The following is a 24,594-nucleotide window of genomic DNA, read 5'->3' on the forward strand; positions in this document are numbered from 1 at the left end:
AAACCCATTGGAGATCGCGTCGAGAGAGTTGATATCCCCGACGTGTCCCAATTCAAAGTACCCTTGTGGGGTGATGAAATCCCCAATCAAGAATATCCCTCTCTACAAAATAAAAAAGGTGGGTGTTGTTGATCACTCTTTCTCTTACACCCAAGGTCCATGAAGGTGAGGGGAGAGGATACTCAAGTGCAACGGTGGGTCCACCCAAACATGTGTGCAAGCGCACAAAATATGAAAAACACTTGTTAATTTTAGTCCCACATGCAAGGTTTTCTAATCTAATTTGCAAAAAAAGAAACTAAACTAGTGAGAAAGATTTGTTCTTTGACGAGTGGGGCTGCAAAAAAAGTTAGTAGTCTAAAAATATGATTAGACTAATGAGAAAACCCACAAAAGACTAAAATTGAGTTGAGTAACAAAAATATCCTAAGGTTACAATGCGAACGTTGAACCACAGGCGCAAACATTGAAACAATTGTGCAAACATTAAAACATCCGCGCATATGCTAAAACAGTATGCGCTCACACTACCAAAACAAAAAGCGAGAAAATAACATAGATTTGAAATTTCAAAATTTGAATTTTAACCTACTAAAACATAGACGTCGATCCTATGCGCAGAGGTTAGGCATTTGCATAGACGCCAAACTAGGAATTAAATGCAGAAATAAAGTTAGTTAAAAATTTGAATTTTGAATTTTTGAATTGAAAACTGAGCGGGCCTTTTCTGGTTCAGCGTAGACGTCGAACCAGGGCATAGACATCGACTATCTGTGCAGACGCTAAAGTGTCAAAAGACCCAAAAAACCTAGCTAATTTTCCCAAAGATTCACTAGTCTGGAAAAAAAACAAAAAGTAAACAACTAACCTAGATTGTTTTTGATCTTTTGATTAGTTTTTTAATGTTTAGGTTCTTTTTAGATTGTAAAAACTAAAAATAAAGCTATAAAATTGAGTGTCCAAAGACATTATGCAGAGACGTTGAAAGACAACCGGGCTGCAAAAATGACAGTTAGAAAAAAATGAATTTGAAGCGCAAGCATTGATCTACAACGGAGATGTCGAAACAACCAGACACATATGTCAATTTGCAAGTGCAGGTGCTATTCCGGAACCTGCAAGCTAAAAACTCACCAAAACTCAAATTTGTGGTTAGAAATTAGGGACGTGGGTCCCACCGGGTGTGCCAGAATGAAGAGGGGAAAAATTTAGGCCTAATGGTTAGTGTATAAACCAAATAAAAACACAAAACAATGCATTCAAATACACAAATAAACCATTATACCTTCACTTCTCACTTCTTCCTCCAATTGAGCTTGATGAAGTCGAGTGCGCCCATGTGCTCCACTTGATTTGCTCCATGAATAGGGGATGTGTGCATTGCTCCCCACTACACAACAAGATTGGATTGGATTAAAGGATAATTGTGGATGAGATGGATTGGCTAAATGTGGAATGATTTTGGCATTATGATGATATGGGTGGATGATTGCTAAGCACACTAACTTGATGGATGAAAATGAAGGGAGGAGATCCCAATTTATAGATTGGAGGAGGCCAAAATGGAGGGACAAGATTGATTTTGAAATGAAGGGTTGAGATTGAAAGAAAGAGTGGGAGAGGATTGAGAGGACAAGGTGTGGGATTCAAGAGATATGCCATAAAGGCATTTCTTGTCTCCACACCTCTCATGGTACATGGGGAAGAGTTCCCCAAGTACATTGGGAATAGAAAAAGGAATTAAAAATTCCTTGAAGAAAGGAGAGGAATTAAAAATTCCAAAATAAGAGGATGTGTGGAAAGACTAAATGAGAAAAAGAATTAAGAATTCCCTGGGAAGAGGATGCATGGGGAGATTCAAAGAATTTGAATTTCCTTGAAAGGATCAAAGTGGGTAGTATGATGAGATGGAAAAGCCATTTATGGCAAAGAGTTTACTCATCCCTAATGAAGGGATGTGCAAATGATTAAGGGTATTGATTAGGTGGCTTAATGAAGGATTAGAGTGCAAGAGGGAAAGTTAGGAAGATGTGACATGAGGAGAGAGAATGAGTGAAGGAATATAAAATTGGAGGATAATGATAAGCATGATTAAGGAAGAATTAATTAGGCTAAGTGAGGATTATATGAAGTGATTTGCAGGACTCACATGACTTAAGTTAATTAATTAGAATTAATTAATTAAGAGGAATTTAGAAGAATTAATGATTGAGATGACTTTAACAGAATGGGGGAATAATTAATTTATTCATATATTAGCTATTGGAATATAGTGATAAAATTAATAAAATTTGATTTTTAATTAATTTTAAGAAGAAAGGAACCCACACAATTAAATTAATTAATTATGTGGAGAGGCTTAAATTAACTAAATATTAATTTAATTAATTTTAGGTGTCTACAGTGGTCTCGTGGAAGTCCATGATCGTATGATATGCACATAATGGATTTGTTGAAAAGGCTTTAGAACTTAAAAAAAATGCAATTGGCAGGTATAAAGCCAAATTCCACAACGTTTGCTAGCATCCTCCTTGCCTGTGCCAAAATTGGAGCTATGGAATAGGGTATGGACATCCATAAAACCATAATTGGAGGAATTTTTTTTGATAGATCTACAACTTACAGAAAATATGGTGTCCATCCTAAGAGTACCACTTTATCTTGCAAATCTTAGAAAATATCAATGCAATAATTATACGTATGCACAATGGAAGGAGCTTGGAGTTCCAAATGATAGTCAAAAGATACTCATAAGTCTCCTTAAATATAAAGGTTAATAAAGGAACTTTCCTATGATAGTGAGCTCAAAAGGAAAAACTTTGTCAAAATCCTCTTTTATTCCTCATCAAAAGTTAACACCTTGAAGATATTTTTCAAAAGCATGGTACAATAATTAGCATACTCATGGGTTTCTGTCAAGTTTTCTATGGTTTCATGAAAATATTTTTAGGATCTATCATACAATTCCAAGGTCTATGCATTTGCAAAGTATGTATATTCATTTTGCCTCATTTGAGTCTCTCAGAGAAGGTGTCTCTACCATAAACCTTGTCTCTTGTTATGAGTTGCCAATATATGCATGCTTGGTTAGTGAATGTGGGACTATTGGAGAAAAGTTTTATCAAAACCCATAGCAAACCATTAACATTGATTAAGCTTAAAATTGTAGTGAGAAGCTTGTAGACCTATCATCAATCCTAAAGTCTAAAAAATACACGTAGTATATGACTGAATGGTCAATGTTAATGCTACATACTAGTGCTAAAAACATATGATAGAGATGTATGATGGTCCTAGTAGCCCTAAATGTCAATGCATAATGGTAAACATTGGCTACATTAATAGCAAACAATGGAAAGAAGGTATTGAGGCAATAATGAGTAAAGTAGGTACAATCATAGCTTATCGAGTTATGTTAGTGTTGGCGGTACATATAAAAATTTCATTCTATATGTCGCCTTATTGAGTCATGTCCCCATCTGGTCCTTTGGTTGCATTGTGTGCTTTGAATTCCCCATGTAATCCAGTCTTCATTGTTTTCTTTGTTTCACTGTGTTGAACTTGAACCTTAAACTTGAACCTTTTAGGTTCAAGGTTCAAAGTTCAATGGGCGTCGTATTAAAATTTTTTCCTCCCGTGTGGCCTTAAGTCTTCTTTAGTTTTTGTCGGTGTTTAGCATTGGTTGCCCTTGAACTTGAACCTTTTAGGTTCAAGGTTCAAAGTTCAATATTTGTCATGTTTATGTTTTTGCGTTGCGGTTGTTCCTCAAGGTTCAGAGTTCGACGTTTTGATTTCTTGGAAATCATGTGACTTTTTATGAGGTGGCGGCATGGATTTTAAGATATGAAGTGACTTGTTATTAAATGCATGCTCAATCGCGATCATTTCAGAGTGATGTCGCAAGAGTGAAGAGTAATGATGACAATTTGTGGTAATCATGGGTAAGATTTTCTCGGCTTTTTAAATTGAGCAGTTGTCTTGTCGAGATTGTCATTTGTGAATAAGTTTTAAGAAGTTTTTGGAGCGGGAAGAAAATAGACTGCGACAGGGGTTTTGCAGATGACAGAGGAAGGTATGTTCAACGACTTTCCTAATTGCTACAATTTTTAGAAAAAGATTTGGGTATTTTGTTTAGATGTTTGTTTCCATTTTACCTTTCCTTCTTTGTCTAGGTTGATTGGGGAAAGATCATGAGTTAAGCATGAGGCCTACTCTGCCTAAATTAATGAACTCTTCTTCCCTTGTAAGTTCCTTACCAGAGTCAGGTGATACAGCCTTAGTTCAATTAGATTTAGATGTTTTTTTAGAAAGAGTAAGGAACCCAGCAGCTGATTCTATGATGAAAGACATTGTACAAAGTGGTTTATTGGAAGCAGCCACATTTCCCACAACTTCCCCTTGTCCAGAGTTGGTTTTAGAGTGTATGAATCATTATGATAAAGCTAACAGATGCATTAGGAAAAATAATGGTGAGGTTTTGTTGTCCATTGATAGACAGACAGTAATGGTTGCCATGGGTATCCCACATCGAGAACCCTATGAGGATTGGACTATTGGAAAGTCTTATGGAGTTTATTCTGAGAAAAAGCAGTATTACAGAACCGTTATTGCACGAAATTGGCTTTTGAGGTTTCAAAAGGGCGGTTCAAGGTTACCAAGACCATTAACCCGAGAGCATTTGATTCCTGGAATCAGGGATTTGGTAATAATGTTGAGCAGGGTTAGGGGAAATTCACACTCCTTCTATTGGGAAGACTGGATGTATTTCTTCATCCAGGTCACTCTTGACAAAAACTGGTTCATTGACTGGGGAACCGTTATTGCAGAAAGGTTGCATGAGGGTTTGAGTAATTACCTTGGGATGTCAAATTTCTATATGTCTTCATATCTGTTATATATGATAGCTTGTGTGAGGGAGTGGCCTGGACTATTCCATGCAAAATGTGTTCAAGATATTAAAATTTATGAGTATCACCCCCATTTGACCCAAAAAGGACATGTTGATAATTACCTTCGCTAGAATGACATTTTTGCTGGGAGGTTGACTTTTGAGTTACGAGATCACTTGCATAGGAGAATGTCTGCAGAAGCGGTTGAACTAATTAACATCTATGGTAGTTTCTTTACACAATTTAATCACTTCACTTACATAAGGGTTGGAGGTTTTAAAGGTGAGCCCTTTAGGCTACCTAGATATGTTTTAGACTCCTATGTTTTGATTGAAGTTTCCAGGAAGTTAGCCTATGTTGCAAAGGATTATGGTGAAGATTCTGGCACAAGTGGAATTTTTCCTATCGATTTAGGCCATTACAGTTGTAGGTATGTTTCTGATGCATTAAATCTTGAGTTAGAATTTAAGAGATTTCATTTGAAAACCTTTGTGAAAAGAGATAATTTTGACAGTAAAGGTTTTATTGCCCAGTATGTAAAAAAGATAATGCCTGATCAACATGTGCCCCAGTTGGAGGATTATTGGGAAGACTGCCCAGATGAGTTTGAAGTGAGAAAGAGGAGTTGGTCCAGGCTAACTTTGAAATAGATTCATGACATGAAATTGCAAATGGATACCTCTGGTGTCACTATTGATAATGAAGATGTACTGGATCCAGAATTCATGAGACGGGTACACAATGAACCCCTTCCAAAAGTTGACTGGAGTAGAAAGATGGAAGATAGCATACAGGCACTCACTTTCAGTATAATTCGCAGAACAAAGAATTGGCTTAGGAGTTGTAGATTTCATCCAGCGAAAGCAACCAGTTCAAGAAACAAAAATGGAAAAAGGAAGATTGCGAGAAAAACCACTGTTTTAACTAACATCCCTGTTTCTATTGTAGGAAAGAAGCAGGCTAAGATTAAAGAAGAAAAACTTGACTCTGAAGCTACACATTCCATTGGTGGCCGAGTGACCAGGTCAAGATACAAGAAGAATTTTTCAGCCACCTGCTGCTCATCTCATTCTTGATTTGGACACAGAGGAAGTACAGGGAAATATGGCAACCCCTGTTTCTGATGCTAACAAGGTCTTAACCGATTCAGATGCTACTATCCAGGATTCACAGGTGCTTGATATTCGGTCTAACACAAACAATGCTACATTGCCACCTTTAGAAGGGCCTTCCCCCATGCAATCTAAGGAACTGACTCTGGCTCCTAAATGGTTAAGTGATTCAATTACCAAGAAAAGAAATGTGGTGCCTATTTTGGTGTCGATGGAAGATGCTGTGAGCAAATGCCTGGGAAGATCCACAAAGCCTAAGTGGCTAAAAATGGAGACCATGATTGGTTTTGATGAAGGCACAAAACATTGGACTGCAGACATTGCTAAACCTACATCTGATAAGGATGCTGCCACCGCTTTAGAGGCTGATTATACTATTGAGCGAGTTGATTTGGGGGTAGGAAAAAGAGCAGTTGATGTGAAACATTTGGAGACTTCGACCAAAAGGATTATCTCCCACACTTGGAAGGATGAAAAGGATAAGGCAGAGTTGAAGCAGAATTTAATGCAAATGGCTAAATACATTCATGCTCTGCAGAACAGTCCACTGCCATTGTCCCAAAGCTCTGTTCCCTTTAGTTCAAAATCCCCTGGTAATCAGAAGTTCTTTGATGAGGTTCAACAAAACAAGATGATTGCAGAGATTTTCTCTGAGTGGCTCACATCGATTGTGCATCAAGGAACCAATTACATATCCGATTTAGTTCAAATTTTCAAAGATGCTAATGAAGTTACCAAGGAATTGGATGCCGACTTAATCTCGTGGCATAAAGAAAAGACTAAATTGGTGGTGATTTCAAAGCAAATGCGCGACATTCAACACTATGGCTTGATGAATTTTCTTGCCGAAAGACAAGTGCCATGGTTAAATGAAGATATAATGTTTATATGCAAAGAAAGCATAGAGTGGCGCAACCAAATCATCGAACAAGGTCATAGTGAATCCGACAGTCTACGAGGCGAACTAACAACCTTGAGAACGACCATGCAAAAGGATTTGCGCTGCGTAGATGTCCAGTTGCTTAAGGAGGATAGCCAGACTTTGGAAGATACATAAGAAATGATCAATCAATTCAACAACCACATTAAACAAATTAAAGTGGAGAAATCCTTGGCTATGGAAGATTTTACGAAGATTTCCAAAGTGGAGTCAATGCTCACAATTTGCTTGGATCACTTGGATTCGCACAGAGACAAAGTATAGATGGTGAAGAGGAAGAAACAACTCTGGAAGCAAAGGGTAATACACATTAGCCTGCCACATGTAACAGTAATTTAGGAGTTCTCAAAGGTTCTTTGAGAGTGGAGTGTGGCAAAAGCGGTTATGGTGTCTGTCCAAAATAACAACCCGGGCAATCCAACTGAGACATAATCGATAGCATGACTAGCATTGCTGGCAGTTGTTTGCCAGCGAGTCTAGTTGTTTCTTAGTTTCAGTTATGCAGTTAGGGTAGTTTCTCATTAATTCTTTCAAGTTAATTTTACCTTTGGTTAAAACTATTGGTCTGGTGACCTATTTATAAGTTTTGTAATGACTTTGATTGGGTTCACTAAGTTTTTGAAAAACTATCTCTTTAATTTTGCTGAAAGACTTTGTGTATGTGGAAGGTTGATGATCATCTATGAATGAAAATCAAAATAACAGTTATCTTTGACTTCGAATCTGTGTGTTTGATGTTTGAAATTTGATTTATGTGAGAATTGATTTCAAGAAAGGATCTATTATAGCTTTCTATGTGTGCATAAAATTATTAGTGAAATTCATCTTTTAAGCTTTTCATTTTGTTTTAGTGTACATGTGAAGTCTGTCGGCTTTATACAAAGAGTTATATATGAATCGATGCTTGTGTTCATTTGGTGTTGACTCGTGAATACAATTACCTTTCTATGCTTTCTGGTGAAAAGTATAATATTAGTTGTGTGTAATTTGGAGCTGATTGAATATCTGTTAGAGGGAGTTGTACCTTAATTCAGAGGTTAATCAATATAATGATTTTCCAACTGATTGGTGAAATTTGTCTTTCATTTCTTGGGCTAAAGAGTATAAAAATTAAATAAATTGTGAGAGACAAATTTGTTTACCAACAATTAGAGGATACATTGAATTTATAACCAAGTCACCATGGTATGGAGTGTTACAGAGCAAAGACAATAGAGTGGTTCCTTACAACAAGGAGATAAAATAAGACTATTTATTGCCATGAAGTCTTTGGTACAATAAATAAACATTAGGATTAACATGAGATAGAAGCATCCTAGATTAGGGTAGAGCAAGTTACAAATAGAAAAGCAAATGGAAATAATAGAAGTATTTCCTAGGCTTGTGAAGAGCAAAAGATGACAATGTATTGTCAAGGAGACTTACCACAAACATGGTAGGGTTCATACATACTAATGACAACTCTTATGATAATAATGGAAGATAATGACAGATCTCAAATCATATGGATTGTGTTGATAGCTGGCAAGATAGGAGTCATCAACAATGTAAAGATGATAGTGCTCGATACATAGCAAGCAAGTGAGATGATAGTAAGGTAGGTCATGATTCATCCAATGGATAGAGTCTCAAAATCATAGATGAGGATTTCACGAGAATAGTTATCACGCTATAAGGAGATTGATATTAGTGCCAAGATGGGTAAAATGACAAACATATAGACAAGAGAAGATCACAGTGTTGCATGACTATTAAGACTACAAGAAGGCTATGCACAAGACTTCTTAAGTGACAGATCAAGGATAGAGTTAAATAAATGACAAACATATAGACAAGAGAAGATACTAGTATTGCATGACTGTTAAGACTACAATAAGGTTATGCACAAGACTTCCTAAGTGACAAGTCAAGGACAAAGTCAAATAAATGGCAGTTAGTTGAAAGCAATGTAGAATAAACATAAAGTTTGAGAGACACAAAGGTGATACTAAGAAAAAATCCTTAAATAAGAAGTGATCACAAAGGATACAATATACTTTGTTGTATACTATAAAAGCCTTCTCAAAATCTTCATTAAACCCTTAGTGCAATTGATAATGAGTCATGAAGGTTTTTAATATGAAAGTATTCAAGCCTAAGAGAAGGAATAAAAGCACATGCCAAACATGAACTATGTGAATTGACAAAAATGCATAAGAACTCAATTATATTCATGTTGAGACAAAATGAAAGTAATGAAAGGGAGGGAAAAAAATTACAAGGCAAAGGCTATAAGGGCATTGCTAAATAAGCTTGTAGATCAAATGTGACAACAATAAAGATATTTTGTGACAAGTATGCATGGTCCTATGACAGTAATATGAGACAAAGATAAGTTAGACAATCCTAAGCAAGCTAGAAGACAATTATGAAGAGAGGGAAAACTAGAAGTATGAAAGATGAAAGTGCTAGGAATAGTATAGGGAACACTGCTAGCAGAGCTCTCTTTGGACAAACATAGATGCACATAAGAGGTTAGAGCATAATGAGACCTCATGAAAAGTGAAAAGGTGGTAGATAATAAGGTCTACTGATCTTTTTTCATACTTCTAAAGGTATGCATGCCAAGAACTAGATTTCAACTGGTCACACAAGGAATTTCACTCCTCTGCTCTACTAATTGAGAGATCTCGATTGTTCCCCTATGCATCATACTAGCACAATAACCAAACTCCTGTCAACTAAAAAACAAAAAAGGTAAAAGACAACACTTGGAAGAGTAGACTTCTTATCCAATTTGAAGAGCTTAAGTTGTCATTGGAGCCATGATGAGGTTTGTATCTAAATTAACAATGAAAAGGTTGATAGTGGACAAAGTTGAGATGACATTCAAAAAAGCTTTGAGGACTTATATTCTAGAGACAGATCATGAAGCTTGAAACCTTTGCCAAGAAACCGTAAATGACAATTAAACAAAAAACCTTGTAAATAGGACATTATGTGCAACCAACAACAAATCTACTCAATGCAATCAATATCTTAAGTTAATCTTCTTCATACATTGTAAAAACATTTTGTATTACAAAAACATTTTGCATAGCTTGCTGATTTAAATTATAAATTGCACTCATTCATATTCAGTTCTTCTCCATATTTCAAGGTCAACATTATATATTGATTTACACATATTTTCATGTAATACATAACTCTCTTTGTATATTCCTAAATTGAATTATATATTTTTGTTTCAAAGAAATAGATAAATAGAGATGTATCTCATTTTTCCAAAAAATACTTTGGTCCTTCTGATTGTTCTTAGAGGAACTATTGTGTTTGACATGCATTCCTTTTATAAAAATAAGAACAATCACATCTTAAGAAAAACAATGAGGAGCAAGGTATTTGTTTAAAAATTTAGGATAGGATGTTCTTCTTATTTTATTATTTGATATTAATTTTTTTTCCATTTGTTATACATCTTTTTATGAAGACATCACTAATCATGGATTGTGACATTTAAATAATTATTTTTAACATACTTTTACTTTTAATTGAAATTTTGTTTAAAATTGATTTCAACATTTAATAATTATTTTAACATACTTTTACTTTTAATTAGAATTTTGTTTGAAATTGTAATATATTTCTATTTTCTTAATCTTCTATGAAATTATAAATTATTACCATTTTAATAATATTTCATTTATTTAGAAATTGTGATATATTTATACTTATACAATTCTCAATTATAAAATAATCACAATTATAAACATAATAAAAAACAATATACCTCTATCATATAATAACTTACAAATATTTTTATATCAACATAACCCAAACTAATATTGTCCTAACCATTGCACCTCATTTAGGTGGAAGCGCTGGTTAAAATTTAAACCCAAAGAGTTGTTTAAGCTTACTACTTTAGCTGCACTTCAAAGTCCACGGGAATGAATTAGGGTTTTCACAGTTTAACCTGGCGCTTTAGGGTTTTTATTGACGTTTAGCCTTGGAGATACTCGGTTGCAGGTTTAATGGCGTGCACGTTGGATTTCAGGCGCCTAGACGAAGGTCTCGGCGGCGAAAGAAACAAGCGAAAACGATCATCGGAAGAAGACCAGCATAGCAATGAAATTCCGATGGAAATAGAGCAACCCTCGGCCAAGCGTGCCGCTATAACAGTCGAAGGCCAAGACAAACCAGTGTACGGAAAACCCACATACGACGGCGTTATTGCAGGTAAGGTCTCCGGCCGCAAATGGAAGCAGCCAAAGCAGACGCGTGCATCTGCAATTAGGGTTTCTCACAAGCGCTCCACGTTTGAAGAGAGGGCGAAGCTTAAACAAATCAAGAAGGCTCACCAGGAGACGATTAATGATCTCAAGGAACAGATTAGGTCTAATAAGGCTGAAAAGAGGAAACTTAGGGAGGAGAGGGAGAAGAAGAAGAAAGAGAATGTGTTAAAGTCGGGGATGAAGTTGCAGAAGATTACTAATCCTAAGACATTGAAGAAGTTGTCCAAGTCTAAGAAGAAGAAGCAGCTTATGGTGGTGCCGGACGAAGTTATGCGGAAATAGTTCTTTTCTTTAGGGGTTTAGGGTTTTTTGGGCGTGGAAAAATATGAGTTGAAGTTGCCTAAATTCTGCAAGGAGAACAGGTAATGAGGTTTTTATGTTTTGGTAAAGGGATGTTTAAGGTTTAGAAAATGTAATATTTTTATTCAGATCTCCTTGCCATCTTCCTCAGCTAAGGTGATTTATCTTGATGATAAGCCACGATATGTTGCTGAAAGTGTCAATATGAGATCTTCTGCTTTGTTATTTATTTTTAATCAAAAATCTGCTTTTTTAACATTGTGGAAAATATGAAATAGATGAGACGGTATCGTATTCCTTTCTTTCAGAGTTTTATTAGCTTGTGGTAATACGATTTTTTTCAGCTGATTATTGGGTAGGGGAAATTCAATTTCAGAATAGAACACAGTGTCGATATCAGAATCTTCTGCTATATGAATTTTTTAATAAAAAATCTCCTCCTTTAACATTATGGAAATATGAATTAGATGAGACGCTATCGTATTTCTTCCTTTCAGAGTTTTATTAGCTTTTGGTAAGATGATTTTTTCAAGCCGATTATTGGGTAGGGGAAATTCAATTTGAAAGTAGAACAGTAAATCATGGAAATCTGATATTTGATAGTGTGTATTACATATTTAATGGGGACGGACTTTATTATTTTCTTACACCGTGGCGTTCATCGCGCTGTATTTTTTACTAGGAAAATCCCCTTTTGCTAAGATGGGTTAAGCGGGGATAATAAAAACTCTTCACCTTCTTTTTCCTGATGATGAGCCCAGCAGAAAGACCGCCAAACTTTGACCCCGATGATGCGCCGGTACAGAGACAGCAATCTTTTTACGAGGATGATGGTTCCTGTAGGAAGATTCTGAAACACTCAGTACTAACAATACGACTCGCTGAAAAATAACTTTAGTTTTCTAGGGCAATAAATAATATTTTTCCGAATAATATTGATATGGCTTTGAGGTGTTTTGGTAGGGATATTTCCTGTTTGCCGTGATGACTATAACAAGCCAGCAAAATTATTGATGAGTGAAAAAAATAGTGATGGAGGTTTTTTCTCCTTTGCCAGGATAGAGGATTTTTTGTTTATACTGCAGAATAGGGAACAAAGAAGGTTATAATATGATGCTCAAAACAGGCCAAAAAACACAGCTATCTAGAACCAGTAAAGTACTAAAGGCAAGAGGACAAATCACCCTTGATTCTGTAATTTGTAAATCGTGTTTAAATCTTGTTATCGAGGATCCTTTGTAGTGAAATGAGATGGTGTTTGATGTCTAATATCCCCAAGGTCTTTGGAGGTGATTCAGTAGTGTTACTGTTGTTAATCAGGCAATTTTGAGAGTTAGAAAATTGGAAGAAAATTTTGCACTTCTAAGAAACAAGTCTTTATAATACTCGATGGGACAAAGCTTCCTGGGTCAGTTCTTTGTATGAAGAACCCAAACTCTTTCCATTCACCTCACACCATATCTTGCAATGTGAATAACAGTTTCAGAATTTAAATCAATTTCATGATTCCATTTCACAGAATAATTTCATATTTTTAATGACGTCTTTTACTTTATTTTGGATATGAATGCCTTTCTTCAACACAAGTCGGACGAAGCTACTTGCTGGGTATAGAAGCTAAATAAAATGCAATCTAGGCTACCTAACATTATGTAACTCATCAGACATTTTTTGGATGGTTCGCATCGACATCAGATTTTATAAAATGGAAATGGACATAGTTAAGAAATTATATCTGTAAGTGTGAATGGTTTGGTATATATTAATGCAATTAACTGGCAAAATTTGTGGTTTAAAAGCTGTTAAAGCAGGGGATTTAGCATATTTTAGTTTATAAGTGTGAAGGGTTATGGTACTTCTAATTTACTTGGGAAACTTGACATTTAGAGTGGAAAAGAGGCTTAAAAGACAATCTGATGACCATCCATATGAATTCGGTGCAGAGATTGTGACATTAATTTTTGTTCAACTTGAAAGAATATTATGAATAAATGGTCTACTGATGTGTAGTCTTGAACTTTTAATGGCTTAAAGAGTTAAGAAATTGTACTGCCAGTATTGGATGATTAACCACTTATTGGATGGTTAACCACAATCTATTCTTGATGAGTTGGTCATTCTCAAGGTTTTGCAGTTCCTTAATTGAGAGTTCTGGATTTGGATGCATTGATTCACTCAAACAAAAAAGCATTCTGCTTGGATGTTTTCAGTTTTCACTACCCATCTAGTAAAAATATCAATTATGAGTCCAACTTTCCTTTATAAATTGTAATAATTAAGTGGTAAAAATGGGGGAGGACGTGTCATCTAAAATGCAGCACATTGTATTTATTTTTAAAATTTCAGATGCTTGTAATGGGCCATTATATTGCTGTTCACAAAATTTGTAAAAAAATTTGCCATTTCCAAAACTTTTTACCTGCTTTCCTGCATCCTGGGAACTCAGAGAATAACTGGTCTATTGTAGCTATAAATGGTCTACTGATGCCCCATGGAAACTTTATCTGCTCCCTTGGGAAATAGGAACTGATTCTGTCTTAATCTACAATTGTTAACCTAAGTTGCTGAATCGTGGGATTTTTGGGGTGATTCTGGCTACGGAACGAACTGGAATTGGATTCTGAAATGAATCTCCTGTGGGTATGTCTGGGGTTCGTGTTTTTATATGCCGAAATGTATAGTGATTCTAGCTTGATCTTTTTGATATTCTAAAGTCTTACAGTGCTGATTAGTGAACTCAGAACTTATTTATCATGAGATTCTAGTTTGATCTTTTTGATAATGAAAACTGAAGTTAAACTAGTATGTTATGATTCAAATTTTGAAATTTGTAATGGTTTTGCTTAGCATATGTAATTGGTATATGACATTCTAAACTTAATTCTATTTTTTACACACACACAATTTGAAATTTGTAATGGTTTTGTTTAGCATATGTATTGGTATATGACATTCTAAACTTAATTCTATTTTTTATCCACACAACACACACACGTGTTTATGTATATATACATGTATATTTTTTAAAATTTGTGTGAACGTACCAAAAACATACCCAATACCCAAAAGTTTTTCTGCCATACTGTTGTTTTGTACCCACGTACCTGTTCCCATTCCCATACCCGATTGGGCAACTTAGACGTTAACTATAGATCATTGACTTGTGTCACCAAGTCTTGGATTAAAGATGTATAAATTTTGCAGTTCTCAGATGGAGAACTCTTGTTATTTTTTCTTGTAATACATAATGAACATGGTGTCCAAACCAGTTTTTTTCTAAACAGTTTATGTTAATTATACTTAAATATGGAATTTTAAACTTTCAATGGCTTAAGTGTTAATTTTAGCAATCAGATTAAACAATAAACAACAGAAATCAGAATGCAATGAAGAACAAACACAAAACACACAGATACCTTGGGAAAACCTCCCTCTTGGAGGTGAAAAACCCAGCTATAAATCTCAGATCTTATTATGCAATAATCAGTAGATGTCCTTAGAATCTGCTTCACACATGAAGCACTCAGAATGCACATTGAACTAGGGCACGATGCAACATACTTGTTTCGCTGAGCAAATAAGGAAATCTGCTAGACAAGATATGAATGAGCAGACCAATGGGTAAGTTTGCACTGTCACAAAAGATGAGGAAGTGAATTCACTGTGGAGATTTTCTGCATCAGAATGATTCGCTGCCCTAGTAGATGAAGTTGCAGGCTTCAGGGATGACTTCGCTGTCCTTGAGAGTGCGTTGGCTGTCCTTAAAGGTATCTTCGCTGTCCTTTAGGGTGATTCGCTATCCTGAAAGTTCGCTGCTCTTGAGTTATGGCTCGCTGATCACTGGAAGTGATAGTTCGCTAAGTGAAGGAAGATGATTTATCGCTGAATGTATATTGATACAATGATTCACACTTTGTATATATATGAGACTTAGCCTCACAATTCATCATAGGTCGGTTTACAACAAGGAGCAATATAATGCTTTAGATTAGGTGCCCAATATAGGGTCAACCCTACATGCTACAAGTTACCTCAATACAAGTTACATTCAATATAGGACTTGACCTATCCACAAGTTACATTATATAGGTCTTGCCCAGAAGCAAGCTATAATTACATGTAATTCGAACTTAGCTATAATTTCAACACTCCCTCTTAGCTAGGGAGAATTCTAGCCAAATAACAAATCATCATGGACCTTTCCATGATATCCATCTTGCATTGCCCACAGCGGATGGAAAAAACTTTATTATCCACACCTGCAAGAAATGAATACACACAAATATATAAATACACATCATGAACTTCTTTCATGATATCCATCTTGCATTGCCCGCAGAGGATGGATCCACCTTGCATTGCTCGCAGAGGGTGAGAAGAGGTCTTACACCTCAAAACTTCTCTAGAGGGTGGAGGAGGTCTTTCACCTCAATCTTCTCCTAGAGAAGGATCCAATGCCACCTTGCATTGCTTGCAGAGGGTGACTCTACCTTGCATAGCCCACAGAGGGTGGAAGATGCAACTTAATGCATCACTAGGATTGAGACTCCCTCTCAGCCAAAGCTGTGTTCTCCACAACTCTAAGTCTCTTTTTGAAGTACACAAACTTCACTTGAGCAAGAGGCTTGGTGAGAACAACTGCAATAGTATCATATCACAAATGTAGTGATAATGAGATTTCACATGTTTTGACCTGTCATAAAACACAAGATTTTAATACAATTCTGATTGTCACAATTAATGACTGTGGGTTTCCAAGGTTGCCCAAACAACCTAGCAAGAAGCTTTGTGAAGCCACATTGCTTCACACTTGATGCAATGTACTCAGCTTCAGCTGCACTAAGTGCAATTGAGGACTGATACTTGCTGGCACAAGAGATCACGACTGAACTCAATCTGAAACAGATTCCTAAAGTGTCCTTCCTGTCAGTAATACATTCTTCCCAGTCAGAATCAAAGTAGTCTTCCAAGGAATGACAGTGTTGATTGGATACTTCAGCCCGTAGTCAACTATTTCTTGCAAATATCTCAGGATATCCTTGGTTGCAACAAGATGAAATGCTTTGGTTTGTTTATAAACTTGCTGATAACAAATGCATCAAGGATCCAATCAACTATCTTTACTCTGATGGATCTGCAAAAATGAACTCAATTTCTTCAAGTTAGTTTCCATAGGAGTAGACATAGGTTCACAATCCATCATTCCAAATCTATTCAGTATACTTCTTTGACTTAGAATAATTTCATTAGATCTTGCCATACTTTTAACCTTGGAAAGTAATGCATTAAACCTAAGTCCTTCATTTCAAACTCTGAAACTAATTCTTTCTTCATGTAGGGATGAGACTATTTTCGCCAGCTAGAAATAAATCATCCAAAATTAGCATTTCATCAAAAAATATTTTTAAAGTAAAGGTTAGAATCAACATCATTCTTGCAAGATCCTAAACTAATCAAATACTTAATCTTCTCATACCAAGCTCAAGAAGCTTGCTTGAGGCTGTAAAAAACTTTTCCTTTAATCTGCACACATGAGATTCTCTATCTTGATTCTCATAACCTTCTAGTTATTCAATATAGACAACATTAAGAAAACAGTCTTTATATCCAACTTCCAGCCTGTAGCATTAGCTATAATGGTTCTAATATTAGTATATCTAGCAGTAAGAGCAAATGCTTCCTTCTAACTATGAGCTACACATCTAGCTTCATATTTTTTCAAAAACTTCCATATGGAACTCCTTGATTCTTAATATAAAATTGTGGTAATCAAGTCTCATGAAGATTGCATAATATAAGAATCAATCAAGGAAGGCAATCGACATAAGTTACCATAAATCAAAGATGAGAAATGCCAATCTTTTCCTTACTTCTCTTTTACGAAATGGACCCATAGCACAATCATTATGATCATGACATACCTTCAAGTGAAGAAACCAAGCTCCCTCTTAAGCTTGAAGGCATGGTAATTCAAGAATCTCTTGAAGAGAAGCATCAACATGGTTAAATATCCCAATAGAATGAATTAACATGCAAAATAACTTATCTCTTTATTGACTAGACTTTCACCATTGACAACATATGCCAAGATTGCTCAAAAGGATATTGTCAGTCTATGATCAACTTCAATCATAGTGTAAAGCTACACATCATTCTTTAAATGTAAAATTGTTTTCCGTAGTTGAATAACAGAGAGTTAGCTGTGCTTGATCATATCAGAAAACTAAGACAAGGGTATGATTTCAGAAAACATTTTACAAAATCCATGAGCAAGGTATATAAGCCAAATTGTCTTTCTAGCCAATGCGCAAAGTGAGATATGAGTATCAACCACTCAAAAGGATACACATTGTAGTTGAGCACAATCGTATGATCAAAAGACAACTTCAATAAGTTAGATACCTCATTCGTCTTAAGTTTCATCATCAAGAGAATAGTTCAAAAAATGTAATAGACAATATGCTCAAATTGAAGAGATAATATCACAATGAATATTATGTGAGGATAGTGAAAACCATGACAGAAAATGCATTAGAGCTAAAGACAATCCTCTACAAGAGGAGCAGAGCAAGGTTGTTAGTTTTAACATTTTCAGGTTAACTAAGACTCAGAAAATCAAAATTTACTCATTAATTAGATTCATTTAGATTTAGAGATTTATAGTTTCAGATTTAACACAACAAGGAAAATAAAGAAATAGAGACAAAACACAATTACCCTGGGAAAACCTCCTAGGAGGAAAAACCTAGCCAAAAAAGATCCTCAAATCTGATTATGGATTATAGTTATGCAAACAATACAAAACTTATCTCATGTGCTTTTGTAGGTTCAGATTTTGCTGTCATTGAAGGTATCGTAGATCACGGTGGCCGCCTTCAACATTTACTTGATGGATGCTGAGGTTGTCTTAACCTAAATTGCAGACTTTTAAGAAGTTCACTGATTCCTTGTGATGGATTTCGCATCTCCTTCTAATGGCAAAGGTATGTTGCTGTTGCTTTCATGATTTCGCACCTTCTTCTATGTAGGTTGCTGTAGCTATCATGTATTTCACACCACCTTCACCATGTAGATTGCTTTAAGTGCAGATCTCTTATGACCTCTTGGAGTTCGCTTTAGGCATATAGGTTTCGCATGAAGCAGCAGATCAGATTGATTTACAAATGAATCTTGATCTCTTATTTATATGGAGCGAACTCCTCAACTAGGTCGGCCTTTTTAAATAATTAAACTTTTAATTATTTCCTTTATTTGCCTTGTTAATAGGGTCGGCCCTATTGGATAGTGCTCTGAGTGTTTGTTTGTTATAGCGTGGGGGATAGGGCCACGTTAGGGGGAAGAGGGGCCAGGCGGATTCTAATGTTGCCTACGGCAATTTGAATCCGCCCTTTCCCTAATTAATATCAACAAAGGTTATAATAAAAGTATAACAAAGATCATGAGAGCTTTACGAAGAGTTGATGAGAACCAAGAGTTGCATAGTCACAACCCTACATGACAATCTTATCCAAACATAAAACACTCATAGAACATAAAATACAGTCCATATTGTAGACGTCTAAAAATGGTCAACGCTTGCGGAGTCATACTTTAACATTTGCGCATTGCTTTATTTTAGGGTTTTTGCGTCGCATTAACATTTCTTCTATGTTGCGCACTTGGTCTTTATCATTTGCGAGCATCAGGTCCTTCTTCTGCATTCCTCATTTTTCTTGCTTTCGAATTTGGTCTTCTCGATAACAATCTTCAGTCATGATTTTGGTCGATCTTATCCCGTCGCATCAATGTGCGTGCTCATTTGTCATATTTTGGACATCGTAAATTCGATTTCATTTTGGACATCGTCAATCCTAATCGATGATAGAATTAGGGTTTTGTCCTCTTGTCAATCTTGTCATTTTGCAATCGATTCGTCATCGATCCTTGTCCTGGTCAATCTTGTCATTTTGCGATCGATTTGTCATCGATCGTTGCCCTTTTCAATCATGTCAATTTGGATCAATTAGTCATTGTTCCTCGTCAATTGGTGCCTATCAATTTGATCTCTTTGTCAATCTTGGTCAATTTGTCAACCAATCTCAATCGTTTATCAACACTGGTCCTTTGTTAGTCAGAATCATGATCAAATCGATCCTACATCAATTATCTTTTGTTAAGACCTAATTGTCGTCCTTGCATTTCTAATTCATCTTCTAGGGTTTTATAATTTATTCATTTAATCTTGTTTGTCATTTTCCCTCTAGGTTAAATAATTTATTTATTTATCCTAAGTCTTCTTGTCACAATCAAATATTTATTTAATTGGCTAATTAATTCCCCCTCTTTTTGTGAATTAATTAATGAATGAAAAATTATTAATTAATTCACCTAATTTACTAATTTCTCCTAATTCCTAATTTTCTATTTCTCCTAATTTCTTCAATTTTTCTAATATTTCCTCTAAATTCATCCCCTAATTTTCTCCTATGTTTATGCTTCCATTTGTTGCAATCATGGAGGCTATTTTCTCTCTTCCCCAATTTCATGGGAATGACATAGCAATCTTGTCAATTTTGTCATAATTTGTCAATCAATCAATTTTGCATAGCAATCTTGTCAATTTTGTCATAATTTGTCAATCAATCAATCTTGCATGTCAATCTTGTCATAATTTGTCATATTTGTCATATTTGTCATCCTTGATTTGAAATTTCCTTTCAAATCTCTTCATGCTAATCTTGTCATCTCTCCAATTTGTCTATAAATTGGATGATTTTCTTCAATTAAAGGATCAACTAATCACATTTTCAGAGGATCAATCACGCTTCTAGTATCCTTACGCTGCCATTTCATCTTGTCAATCTTGCTTTCATACTATGCTTTTGCAGGTGAGATCCACAAACAAAGTAATTTGAAGGAGAAAGAAGGACAATGGAGAATTATGGAGGAGATATTCGCGTTTGTAATGGTCTGCATTTGGTTTGCTTTGATTTGGTTTGATTATCTTCTTCATATCTCTATTGAATGTTTTTAGGATTTCTTATCATTGCAATCTAGTTTTTGTGATTGAGCTAGTTTAATATCTATTGCTTTGATGAATTCCAAATTCCTATCTACACATATGATGTTAAAAGATTTGATGCAAATCAAGAGACACACCATACGAGTATATAATTCCAGAGCAGCAAGACTATTGAACATTTCAAGACTTAGATAGAATACGGTGCATCATAACTATGTAACAAGTATCATAAATGATCAGATCACAATATGAAGATAGTAAGGCCATTATTAAGCATAGCTACTGAATAGGATGACTATGACATCTTACCTTTACATGCCTATCACACCAATGATTAAAGGACACTATTCATTATATGTTTTCAACTAATGTTTCATATTTCTAAATCTTCTATAAATTTCATTCATTTTTCGATCTTCCTATTTATGCTTGCTGATATATCCGTCAAGATACTCCTAGTTTTATATCCGCAACAAATGCTGATAATATTAAGTGTCAAGGATGATATATCCAGATCAATGCATCAATTTGGATCATTGCATATTCATAGCAAATCACATCAGGAAGGATGAGAGATAAACATACTCAAAATAGAGAGTAAGACAATTCGAATACCAACTTCAACAATCAGAACTAAGGGTTATAACAAATTCTTAAACCAAGAACAAAGCTCGAACTAGTGTGACAGTTACAAACCTTAGGATGACAATTATACCGCCCTTAATGGAATAAAAGAAATACTCAAAATCTGAAGCTGGAAAAAAACAAGTACACAAACCAACATATGAAGGCACTCTTTGATGAAATAGTTAACAAGCAAGAGAACTCTGTGCACTAGTTAAGATCCCAAACTAGGGCTGTAGAATAGAATTAATACCAATAACGACAAGGCAGGCAGATACAAGTCTCCAAACCTTTCTTAACAGAGGTAAGCAAATGAGGGTAGAGGAGTAAGAACAACTGTATACAAAGATTGAACTTTTCATATTCTTGTTATGGCCCCATCGATGTCGTCGATTTGATGAGCAGGTATATTGTCCAGATTCGTTGTTGATTCATGCTAGCCCTAGTCCTGCAAAAGAAGTAATACAAGATCTACCTTCAAGCTGTTAGGCTTTATAGAAGGAACCTGCTCTGATACCATGTTAATTTTAGCAATCATATTAAACAATAAACAACAGAAATCAGAATGCAATGAAGAACAAACACAAAACACATAAATACCTTGGGAAAACCTCCCTCTTGGAGGTGAAAAACCCAGCTATAAATTTCAAATCTTATTATGCAATAATCAGTGGATGTCCTTAGAATCTGCTTCACACATGAGGCACTTAGAATGCACATTGAACTAGGTCACAATGCAACATACTTGTTTTGCTGAGCAAATAAGGAAATCTGCTAGACAAGATATGAATGAGCAGACCAATGGGTAAGTTTGCACTGTCACAAAAGATGAGGAAGTAAATTCACTGTGGATATTTTCTGCTTCAAAATGATTCGCTGCCCTAGCAGATGAAGTTGCAGGTTTAAGGGATGACTTCGCTGTCCTTGAGAGTGCCTTCACTATCCTTAAAGGTATCTTTGCTGTCCTTAAGGGTGATTCGCTATCCTAAAAGAAGTTCGCTGCTCTTGAGTTATGGCTCGCTGATCACTGCAAGTGATAGTTCGCTAAGTGAAGGAAGATGATTTATCGCTGAATGTATATTGATACAATGATTCACACTTTGTATATATATGAGACTTAGCCTCCCAATTCATCATAGGTTGGCTTACAACAAGGAGCAATATAATGCTTTAGATTAGGCGCCCAATATAGGGTCAACCCTACATGCTACAAGTTACCTCAATACAAGTTACATTCAATATAGGACTTGACCTATCCACAAGTTACATTATATAGGTCTTGCCCTATCCACAAGTTACATTATATAGGTCTTGCCCAGAAGCAAGCTATAATTACATGTAATTCGAACTTAGCTATAATTTCAACATTAAGCACATTGCACTGCCAGTATTGGATGGTTTGGCCAGAATCTATACTTGATGAATTTGCCACACTAGGTTTTGCAACACCCATAATGATGGTGCTGGATGTGGGTGTGGATGCATTGATCACTTAAATAAAAAACATCCAAGCTGTTTTCACTACCCATCCATTAGAAATGTAATGCAGGATAACTTTTTTTTCTTCCCATCTATTTTAAATATCATGTACGCGTCTAACTTTCCTTTTAAAAATATTGTGTAGGATTCTCCAACTTTCCTTTCTAAATTGGAACAATTAAGGTGGAATATAGTATTTAACTTTGCTTTTAAAGTGATGGTTAAATTTACCCGCCTTTAAAACTTTTTGTGAAAAGAAATACTCATGGAAGTTTAAATTTGTTGCAGTATATAGCAGTTCAGTATGTACTCCCTAGGTGTGTGGGTGATGCCCTTGACATTACAGGGACTTTGGACTTGGAGGGGGTGTATTGTTTTTAAAGATTGAACAACTTGTTTAAGTCAAGCCAGACAACACTCTAAATTGTATAAGGAACTGTTTTAGTTCTGCAAACACTAGAAGGTCGATAGTCTTACTTATACAATCTAGTGAGAGGGTGTGGTACCCATATCGATTCAATATCTAGCTTAGAAAGCACAATAGCTAAAGCTTCAACATTCACGAGGATTTTAAGATAGCAAGGAAGTATCTTGCGTTCACGCAAAAGGGTGCCATGGCAGGAAAAAGGTATAGATAAAGATAGATTGTTGTTCTAGACTTTTTTGAGCATTAAATTTTTTTATACTTTGCGCCTGTTGTGAAGTTTCATACTACCTAATTCAAACACACAATATGCTTTGGCTATCTTTGTTTCATCTTCTTTTGCTTCTTGACATGATCTTGGTTTGATGAATGCCGACTTCTATATATATATATATATATAGAAGGCAACTCCAAAATGTTAATATATGATGCTCTCCTATTGTTATAAATCTATAAATAGTGAACATGCAGGATCAACAGATAGGTTCTGGTGATGGAGTCGATGAATATTATCAGCAGCAAGAAGGATATGCTTGAGGGTTACATAGAAATGGATGTTGTTTCTGAGATAGTAAAGGCAAATGACCGATAATATGTTTTTGATTTCATCACCAATTCAATTGGTTTCCATGTTGTAGTTCTTCCAAGAAGATTTTATTGTTGGGTAGATCCAACTGGACCAATAGTGTTTACAACTTTACACTATACACATTAGTACATGGTCAAGCACAGTTTTGGAAAATATGAAATCTTTGGCAGGGAAAACTGTTTCATCTGATTATTTGTAGAAATTAACATTATCTCTATGGAATCATCACAATGCCATCCAACATAATGAAGTTCACATTGTGCTACCTGGTCACATACCCTAACAACAAACTCTTGGCTTTAGAGAAAATGGGAAAGCCGATTTGCAAGACGTTGCCATTCTTACCGATGGCCAAATGATTACAAAAGAACCTGGTATGAAGCGCAAATAGGTTGAATATGATTTTTTTGTACATCTAATAAGGTGACTATATCCAAGAATAAAACAATAATTCTGGTAGGACAACTTTGCAATTGTCTGCATCCAAGGAATATGAAGAGATCATATTATTTCTCATAAAAGGCAAGAGAAAGGGAATCTAGATTGCAATGCATTTAAGGTTGTAGAAGTGGGGCAAGTAAAAGACTTGCCAAATTGTATTGCAGAGTATGGGACATATACTCTTCGTTTTGCTCATGTTACCTTTTATTGATAAGATAAACTTTGATATCCAAAGGTTGGTTGGGTATCGACACTAGTGCAATAAGCTATGGAATGTCATTTGATTCTCTATGGAAAAGATTTTGTGCCTTTTAAAGAATTGAATGTTGGATCTCCATCATTTGGGGCGAATGGATACTCACTGCCCTAAATAAGCCATCCCAAAAGCTGTCACTATTATGAAGGCATGGCCAAGTTCTCATCTGCACTAGAAGGTGTAGTCTAGATTGAAGAGGGCCTAGCAAAAGGCCTAGTTATGGTGTCAATCTCGCTATACGGGCATTCATGACATGGTATGGAAG

At 35.5% G+C, this 24,594-nt stretch overlaps 1 protein-coding gene across 1 annotated transcript; it reads left to right on the forward strand.

Annotated features, from left to right (window-relative positions):
- The first annotated feature begins 10,780 nt into the window (after window positions 1-10,780).
- LOC131050292 (uncharacterized) lies at window positions 10,781-11,817 on the forward strand. Its single transcript, XM_057984495.2, has one exon. The coding sequence runs from the start codon at window positions 10,955-10,957 to the stop codon at window positions 11,495-11,497; it is 543 nt and encodes a 180-aa protein (XP_057840478.2). The 5' UTR covers window positions 10,781-10,954; the 3' UTR covers window positions 11,498-11,817.
- Window positions 11,818-24,594: the final 12,777 nt, after the last annotated feature.

Source organism: Cryptomeria japonica, chromosome 1 (genome assembly GCF_030272615.1).
Source record: "Cryptomeria japonica chromosome 1, Sugi_1.0, whole genome shotgun sequence".
Lineage (NCBI taxonomy): Eukaryota > Viridiplantae > Streptophyta > Pinopsida > Cupressales > Cupressaceae > Cryptomeria > Cryptomeria japonica.

Coding starts and splice junctions, on each gene's coding strand:
- LOC131050292 (XM_057984495.2), top strand. CDS start 10,955: ATGGCGTGCACGTTGGATTTCAGGCGCCTAGACGAAGGTCTCGGCGGC.